The sequence below is a fragment of the Borostomias antarcticus genome (genome assembly GCF_949987555.1).
Source record: "Borostomias antarcticus genome assembly, chromosome: 3".
In the NCBI taxonomy this organism is placed as follows: Eukaryota; Metazoa; Chordata; class Actinopteri; order Stomiiformes; family Stomiidae; genus Borostomias; species Borostomias antarcticus.
In genome coordinates, this window is record NC_140236.1 from 16,253,378 (window position 1) to 16,263,258 (window position 9,881).

The following is a 9,881-nucleotide window of genomic DNA, read 5'->3' on the forward strand; positions in this document are numbered from 1 at the left end:
CTTTTCTAGGCGCTACTGTAACAAGCTCTACATCACAACTGTATATAAAGTAACGATATACAAAAAGCTGCAAGATCAATAAACAGCACAACCCTGTATTGTGGCGAGAGATATAACATTCAAAGTGCAGCAAAGGAAACCATTTATCGTCTCTATGCAAACAAACATTTTATAACACTGCTGTCCTCCTGATACATTAACCTATTCAGAGTAGACCTATGTCAGTTTTCTAATATTCTTCATGTAAACACATAATGGTGCAATGGTTTCTGAGACGTGTACACACTTGCACTTATTTTCAACAGTTTGTACTACAGCTGTGAGGACATGGTCCCAGGGATTTCTGTAGCTGACAGAGTAAATCTAAACTCCCAAACCTCCTAGACACAAATCGCCTGGTATATCTTTCTACACTAAACTCCCAAACCTCCCACAGACACAAATCGCCTGGTATATCTTTCTACACTAAACTCCCAAACCTCCCACAGACACAAATCGCCTGGTTTATCTTTCTACACTAAACTCCCAAACCTCCCACAGACACAAATCGTCTGGTATATCTTTCTACACTAAACTCCCAAACCTCCCACAGACACAAATCGCCTGGTATATATTACTAATTAAACTCTAAAAAATCCTCCACCATATCTAACTGCCTCTGTCATTATTCTTTTGAACTCAGGGCCATTAGTCAGATGCTGAACTGGAAATGTTACTGTACAACTGCACGCACTCACTGTAGGGTAGCACACAGTGTGAACACCTAGCTTCTCCCTACAGCAATGTTCAAAATCAAATGTGATTTTAAAATCTCTCTTTTCCTGTGGGAGGATGGGGATGTGTGCTTGACCCGTCATCCACTTGAGGACATCCTGCACGGAGAGGGGTTCTGTGTCGTCAGCAGCAGTACCGACTGTCTCATCTGCAATGTAAGATTCAGTTTTCAATAAAATTAAGACTAGACAAGAGCTACTTTGGCTTACGGTCCAAAACTTGTGTCCTTGTAACATTTATTTTTAGAAGAATATGGTCAAAGAAATGCAGCATAGCAGATTAACTAAGTCTGAAGATAATTTTAAATATCTATGGGTGTTTCTTAGTGTTCCGCACAGTAGAACCATTATAAAACTGACGTAATATGTTATGTACCTGCTGCTTCAAGCTCCTCCAGGAAATCTTGTAGGAAGTTGACAACCTTCCTCTCAGCGTTCTCATTCAATGTTCCTTTTTCACTGAAACTTGGCTTGCAGTGCATCATTATGAAATCAGCGTCCGGCTACAAAGAAAACAGTAAATAAAGCAATTTTTGATGAATATTGGATCTCAGTGTTTAAGAACTAGAAATATGGGGAAAAGAGCAATGTCAGGAAGAACAGAATATTATAATTGATGCACTTACTTTGATGATCTTCCCAGGAACGAACAGGGATTTGCAAGCCTCAGAGTTTTCAGCCATCTGATCCACCAGGCCGTACAGTGCCATACCTTTGCGCAGTTGTTGGAGGATTGGGACCAGTTGTAGAGTGCAAGACAATAGCCCTTTGAAGACAAATCATGCAAAAAGTGGTTAAAAATAAAAAAGTACAAGAATGATATCACAAATTAGCTTTATTCTCAAAGTCCTTACCGAATGATGATTTCTTTACACTCCTCTTTAATCTGGCGAGTATATCCACAGGTTAGTATATCATCAGCTAACGACATAAGTGTTTCAGGATCTGCAGCATTTTCAACCTGAAAAGACAAAATAGTAAAAGAAGACAGGGTGAGATAATATGTTCAAATGTTAGACCTGATGCATATCTAAAAAAGAGTAAAAGTGAGTGTTTACCCTGCTGATGAGAAGAGAAGATTCTAAATCAGTCACATCCTCCTTAGACAGAGAATGCAAGTTCACTTCTCCTGTGCAGAGGAAATTGTAGCACCACTCATTCAGAAATGCAGGAGCTGGGCCACCTTGTGCTAGGCTGACAGCCAATATTTCACCAACAGTTCTGTTTTTAAAAGGGGAAAAAGTTGTAAGTTGTAAAATACAATGAAAACAGTCCTTGTCTACGTTTCATTCAAATAGAAAAAGACTTCACCTGAAATTCTCGTTATCCAAGTCTGTCAAGGAGTACTTGGGATTTTTGCCCCGGCTCCCAGTTCCCTCGAAGAATCTGTTCTCAACACCTGAAACCATATCTTAAGCCAAGAGCAAGACCTGCTTTAAGATTACCCTTTGTTATTGTTATCCATCAGAGCAAGACACGTACATAAACTCACCAGTCAGAAACTCTTTCCTAAGAGCTCCAGTATCAATGCCTGCCTCTCCTATGTACTGTACTTTGACTGTACTGACTGGAGAGACTTTCTTCCTGTTCCACTGAAGAATGCCCCTCTCTAGAAGGTCTTCTCTGCTTACACACAGTTTAAATTCTTTAGTGGTGTCGACTTGCTCTTCAAGGAAGCTTAGTACATCGTCTGCAATGTGAAGGGCAAGATATATTGAATCAATCACAAACATGTTTGTAAACCTTACTCCCTTTTAACATGCATGGTGTTTTGGAAGATATTAAGGCTACTAACTCACAATCGGACCAACAGAGTTGGTCTCACATAAGAGATGGTTATGTGATTGTGTAACGTGTTTTGTTGATTGGCGAACAGCTTCTTTAATAAATTTGAGAGACAGCCAATGTTGTGACTGGCTGTTGGTAGAACAATAACGAAAGTGGCACATTCTGTATTTAATGTAAATGGTAAGCTTGCCTTAAAAACACAACTTACCTTTTTGGTGTACATACAGGAGCTTGAGCAGGAGTACTTTCATCAGTGTTGTTTGCAGCAGAACTCCATGCACATGTCTCACTATCACTACATGAAACAAGATAAAAAATAACATAAAGTCCAAGGCTAAAACAATGCATATACACAGACATCATGATGCTTCTATTCAAAGATGTTTATGATACTTAACACAAGCAAAGCAGATCACCTTTCTCCACAATGGCTAGCATGGATTGTGATGTAATCTTCTGTGAATTCTTTGGTGCAAATTGGACAAACCACCTGAAATTTGAAAAGGCTGTTATGTTACAAACACCTAACACACTGACAGATACTGGCCCAACGGGAACAATAGTGTTTTTTGATGTTAGCGATGTGTTATGTTTACATTCTTCGTCTTGTCCTCAACCACCCATGCATCTTCGGCGGTCTGCAGATTCATAACGACAAGGCAATACTTTCAATTTTTTTCTGTTTACATGGACTCAAGAGAAAACAGGATTCAAAAATAGTTTTCTTTATACACTGACCTTTTAGAATAAACACTGGAAACATTGAGAGGCATTCCAGTAGGCCTATGTCATTTAAGTAGGCTATGTCATCAATTTTGGTAGGCTTAGATTTCCTACTACAGGGTAGGCTAATGAAAACGGCCCAAATTTGAGAACTGCTTAAGAGACGAGTCACATCTCCAAATGAATCCACTGCATGAGAATAGCCACCTCTGAAAATCCATACGGCTCAACACAACCAACTGGAACGATAGTTGTTTTTGATGTGATGTGTTACGTTTACCTTCGTCTTGTCCTCAACCACCCATACATCTTTGGCGGTCTGCAGATTCATAAAGACAAGGCAATACATTCAATAAACAATCCATATCTTTCCGGTCATGTTCCAATTATCACTGGCACCTAGGGCTGGGCGATAAACACCTGAGCAATCGGCAGAGAGAGAGGCATGCAAAGCGGATATAATTTGAAAGATTAGAAAGGTTTTGGAGGACCAAACCTAGATTTTGAAATGTGCCCTGAAAGAACTGCTGGTGCTGGGGCTGGCGTTTGAGTGACTGTGACAGCAGAGGAAGCACTAATCTCCATTTTGCAATTTAGCCATTTTTCACATTGTGTAAAAAGCTTAATGCTAATTAATCAAATTATTCGAGACATAGCCCAGCCCTACTGGCACCAAAACACTTTGCCCTCACCTGTTCCTCATCCTCAGTGTCATCTGACAGTTCTCCCTTACAAGTCTGTATGTGCACTGACAGCATATGCAACGGCATGGATTCGTTGCACTGCTGGCATGTGCTCTTGGGCATCTTCGCAAAGTGGTGGCTGTCAGGAGGCAGAGGAGAGGTGTCCAAAGTCTCCTGGAGTGGCACTATATAGAACGTGGCTTTGCCACCACTTGACACAGCTCGCAGAGCTGTAGCACAGTAGCCCTCTGCTTCTGGCGGAATTACTATCAGTTTTCTTTGACCACTACCACCTTTGAAGGAAAAAGAAATAGAAATCGGCATTAAGTGCAGCTAAGGCAGGTGGAAACCAGGTGAAAATCAGATTTCCTTATTTTGTCGATGAGCAAAAGAATGTCAATGGTTAAATCTGTTATGCTACAATAAGTACTTAATTCACAATTAAGTCTGTTTACAGAAAAAAATGACAATGATGGAAATCGGGATGTCGTAAATAACAGTAAAAGACAAAAACCAAGCAAAGCTAAATCTTAGATTTTTGTGTTGCACACCTGCTGCTTTGTGCAAGAGCCATCCTCCGCGAAGGGCCTCCATTTTTGGGTATTCCTCAGTCAGGATCCTTGAAATCTTGGATAAGCAAAGCAGAGGGACAGAGAAAGAACATAGGGAAAAAGTGGCACATGACTAAGGCTATGTCTTGTCGTGACTGCATTTCACACTGAGACAAATTACTGGACTGATAACTGTACCTCTGTGTGATTGCTGTCTTCAGGAATACACACGGTCTGTCTTCCCAGACCCATCTGCAGAAGTTCAAGCTCCTTTGCTGGCAAAGGTGTCCTGCTTGTATGTTTTGGCAGCAGGTAAAAATGCAAAGTAAATGTCTTACTGGTGGGCTCTTTTGTGGCAGTTAAAAACCTTTTTTTGCCACGCTTGCCTGCTTTTGAGCCATAATAGCATGGGAAAGATCTGAGGATTAAAAAAATAAGTGGATATCAGGTTAATAGAATAGAATAGCAAGTTTATTTGCCATGTGTAACAAGTACAGGTACATTGGAATTCATGTAATCACTTGTCCTTACAGTATCCTATCAGTGCTAATCAGTTCCTTATTCCAGTCCTAGGTACTCAGCTAGACTTTTAAAGGTTCCCAAACTGGCAATTTACTATCTGTAGTCTAGCGGTCCATCTGTAACATCCTCATCTATTTATCCCATCCGTTCATGGAGGACTATGTCTCAGATGGGATAAGTCCGAGACATAAGTCATCCATAACAAGAAACCGTTGCATTTACAATTATCTATCATGCATACATTTTCTAAACCAGTTAAGTTACAGATCAATGTCTAATCTGATCATGTATGCAACAGCAAAACAAACTGCCAATGAAACTTTATGAACGAATGGGTAAGCATTAACCTAGACATCTCCTGCTGCACAGTAACGTTACTTGGTCCTGGTCTCGTCTGCTGCACTGTAATGTTACTTGGCCCTGGGTTCATCTGCCGCATAACGTTACTTGGCCCTGGTCTCTCAGTCTGCTGCACGTTACTTGACCCTCGTCTCTCAGTCCCGGCCTCGGGGCTCATGGTACCAAGCAGCAATGACACCAGGTCCCTGGCCACTGACTCAACTGTACCATGCCCCTAAATAAATTTAAACAAGTTAACTTAAGCACACAATTTAAAATTCAATTTGCTAGATTAGACATCACAACTAGCCAGAGCCTCCGTTAGCTATCTAGCTAATGCTATGTAGCTAACGTTAATGTTAGAGCTAGCTACATACTTAAGCTACGGTAGTTAGCTAGCTTGCAAACTTAGCTAACTTGCTGTTACCTGGCTCGAAAAAACAGGTTAAATACAGTTCAAAAACAACCGCCATAAGAAGATGAACACCATAATATTAATAGTTAAAGGATTACAAACGTATAACTTACAGGTCGCGGTGTATTAGATTCCGACATTTTGCTCTCCCGTCGTCTTCTACTTCTCCGCCTTCTCTGATCTAATGGGAATCTCCTCTCATTGCCATTGGCCAGGATATATTGTGATTGAAGACCAGGCCAGCCAATAAGAATTCTGGCACAAATTTGACGAGCGGACAGCTGTGTGAGTCTGCAGCTAGATACTCGACGATAATCTGTGCGCCACGCACAGACCAAGGAAGTGGAGCGAGCAGATCAGGCTTCGTTCGTGCATATATGGACTTTACCAGCCATGCAAATACACTTTAATGAGTACAAAATAGATTTTCCTTTCCTCAAAATTAATAATAATTTGCGAGACGACACATTTCTCTTCGACATTAAGTTTATGCGTGTGCAAAACATCTCTTTGTGCGCTCAGATATCCCCTCCTGCGCACAGAATATTGGCACAAAAATAATGGCAAAGCTTTGAGCAAGCAGGCAGAGGTTTGAGCACACACACCGTGCGCCACGCACAGAGCAAGGAAGTAGAGCGAGCAGATCAGGCATCATGCGTGCATATATGGACTTTACCATCCGTGCAAATACACTTTTATTGAGTACAAAATAGATTTTCCTTTCCTCAAAATTAATAATAATTTGCGCAACGATACATTTCTCTTCGAAATTAAGTTTACGCGTGTGCAAAACATATTTGTGTGTGCGCAGAATTTTGGCACAAAAATAACCCCATAGTATGCTAGCCTAATAGGACTGTAATACAACGTTACTCTCACGTTATGTAATGACGTTGCAGAGACCCATGTTGCCAATGTTTCTGCAACGTTGCAGTAAAGTCTAATTAGACTTAGGAGGGTAAAGTTATTTTCGACCATAGATGGACGTTGTCACAACATCGCCTGATGGTAACGTTGCAACTTACCTAAGTACAACTTATGTGTGCAACGTTGCTGCAACCCACTGTGTTAGTAGGGCAGTAACAGAAAAAAGGTTTGCAATAGTTTGTCGGAGTATTTGCAATATTGTCTAAACGTTAGCCAAGTTCGGACCTTGAGTTAGCTAGCTTACACTAGGTAGCGTGCTAGCTAGCATTAGCTAACATTAGCTAGCTATCATTAGGCTTCCAATTAAGATATTACTCTACATTTCAACCAGACATTCCAGTTAAACCAGATAGTCAAAATAACGTACCTGATATGAAATGGGCACCGCAAACGCGGGCATTTCTGATGTCCTCAGTCCAGTCCGTACGCTTAGGATTCGCCTCCGGTTTCTCTGAAAAGGCCGGTTTCCTCTTGGAATCGAATACAGTTTTAATCCACTAGAGCGCCGATTTGTACACCCGTAGACGCAACAGCTAGACATCTTGATGGCATATAAAATATATTTGCACTAAAATACTGCTCTGGGTTAGGGTTCCTTGTTCTGAATCCGTCTGTCTCCCCCTGCTGCTGTTTCAAGAATGCTCGCGCATACTTCTGCCGACGGCTGTAAAAGGTCTATATAGGGAGGGAAAGTAATCTCATCGCCCCCTAGTGGTAGCGTTTTCTAATGCCGAGAGAATGAATGGGATTTCTCATAGACACGTCTTTTGAAAAATGATATCTTGGTCGACACCGAAAAGTTAGTAGAATGCCTTAAGCGGCAAATACTTGGAGACAAACTTTATTGATTCTGGTGATCATAGCTGATTTTCAATCACAATCCGAATTATATTAAATAATTAGCTGTGACTATGAAAATGTAAAACTAAAGTCCAGTTGCTCATGAGGGTGTCATTTAAAGGTGCTCTCCCTCCAGCTCTGTTTTCAGCAAGGGGGCATAAACCGTTAGTAGATTAGAAAAGAAACATCAAATTGTGTGCAGGTTGATTAGGCAATTTGACAGGTCATTCCAATCATTTCACTTGGTCAGAAGTGTGATTGGCTGTTCTGTTTTTATCCGTATTGAGCATTCATGTGTCAAATCTCTTATTTCATTGATTACATTCCGGAGGAGATGGCACCTTTAAACACATGATTTCCACCATGGGTCGCAGTGATAAAGAATCCTGCCTACTTTTTTTTTTTTTAATTAGTGAAAAAGCATTCAATTTATAACAAACAGGGAAATATACAATCAATAACATTTCTAAGATGAGTTATTAACCTCAACGTACAGTATAATATGAAGGATATAAGCGAAAGATAGAGACAAGATAAAGACAGGAGCAGTTTGGCAAAGAATCCTGCCTACTTCAACTGTGAACCAAGCAAGCAGTGACGTCACGGGATAGTCGTGGGGGGGCTGTGGCTCAGTGGGTCGTCCAATGATCGTAGGGTCGGCGGTTCGAATCCCGCCTCCTCCTGTCCACATGTCGAAGTGTCCCTGGGCAAGACACTGAACCCCAAATTGCTCCCAATGAGCAGGCTACCTTGCATGGCAGCTGCTGCCATTGGTGTGTGAATGTGTGTGTGAATGGGTGAATGAGAGGCCATTGTAAAGCGCTTTGGATAAAAGCGCTATATAAGTGCAGTCCATTTACCATTTACCATTTAGCCCGATTGCTAGCCTAATAGGACTGTAATACAACGTCACTGTCACGTTATTTAATGACGTTGCAGGCACCCCTGTTGCCAATGTTTCTGCAACATTGCAGTAAAGTCTAATTAGACTTGGGAGGTTAAAGTTATTTTAGACCATAGATGGACGTTGTCACATCGCCTGATGGTAACGTTGCAACTTACCAAAGTACAACTTATGTACAACGTTGCTGCAACCCACTGTGTTAGTAGGGTATCCCTTACATACTATAGCCTAGTTAATATCAATTTGCAAAGAATAACGGATCACGCAACAACAAAAACAGCCAAGCGAACAGACTAGGATGAACTTGAACTAGCCTATTCGCTGCTTACAGGTTCCCAAACAAGAAGCCTACACACTTCAAAGTATAACCCAAACAAGAGTAGGCTAGACACTTTAAGTAATATTCTCCATTCAATAATCTAATCGTCAGAATATTGATCGCTCTCACCAGTCCCTGGAGATGCTTTGATCTAAGCTGTTTGTAATCCGAACGTTCCTGTTTCCCCATGCCGTATGCTGTATGTTCCGCTCTCCACGAACATAATAGGCCTACCCAACTCAATACTTTTACAGGTAGGCTACATTAAAGCTGGTAATGTGGATCTTCATTGCTGCAGTAGGACATTTAAAACTGGCGCGACATTCTAGAGCATCTTTCTTCCGGCCTCTCCCCGTTCTGCGCACTTCCTAGAAAACCAATAGTGCGCTCCCGAGAACGGCCATAGGTGCCATCGATAATACATTTTATACATTGACCATTTATATTAACAATGGAAGGAAATATAAGGAAGAGAAACAGTAGGCTATATAAATTAACAATTTCAAGTGACTTTCAACAAATTCGACCATGCAGCAGAGGCGAATGGTTTCGGACGCGTATCTTTTTCTATAGTAAATCAGTAGATTGTCATCGTTCTATGCCTATTAGTGCATTTTTTCATTGTGTGGGTGGCAATACAGTTGCTAAACAACACAAGACTAGTTGTTTCAAAATGAAATAAGCCACATGTATCTAGCCTAACTGTTATGCCCCAGGGAAGGGGGGTACCCCTGAGGACCGGAGGACCGGACCAGGGAAGCAGACCCAGGGAAGCAGACGGACACAGGGTAAAGTCAAACTAGCCCGAAGGCGGTTTAATAATAGTAATAAACAAAAATTGGGATGTGACATTAATGAATGGATGCGTGAGAGCGAATGGCTATGTGGAGAGATCTGTGTGCGTGCGTCTGGCTACCGCAGGGACTGGCGAGCCGGGGAGATCCCAGTGGAGGGGCGTCAGGGGGAGAGGTCAGGTCCGAGGGGCACGAGGCGAGCGAGGAAGCGAGCCGGCGGAGAGGGGTAGTCCGGGAGCTGCGTAGGTGGCGCGGGCGCCGGCGCTGAGGCGGAAGGCAGGGCTGAACGCGGAGCGGGAGGGA

General features: G+C 41.9%; 1 protein-coding gene across 1 annotated transcript; it reads right to left on the reverse strand.

The window, feature by feature from the left end:
* Nucleotides 1-2,441: 2,441 nt before the first annotated feature.
* On the reverse strand, nt 2,442-4,549 carry LOC311307267 (uncharacterized protein; the record flags this gene model as incomplete). The annotated part of the gene is made up of 7 exons (XM_084436064.1): nt 4,519-4,549; nt 3,977-4,260; nt 3,565-3,603; nt 3,158-3,199; nt 2,978-3,051; nt 2,770-2,856; nt 2,442-2,463 (listed from the first exon to the last, which is right to left on the reverse strand). Exons 2-7 carry the CDS (start codon nt 4,088-4,090, stop codon nt 2,442-2,444), a joined length of 378 nt encoding a protein of 125 aa, XP_084292190.1. The 5' UTR covers nt 4,091-4,260; nt 4,519-4,549.
* Between the last annotated feature and the right edge of the window lie 5,332 nt (nt 4,550-9,881).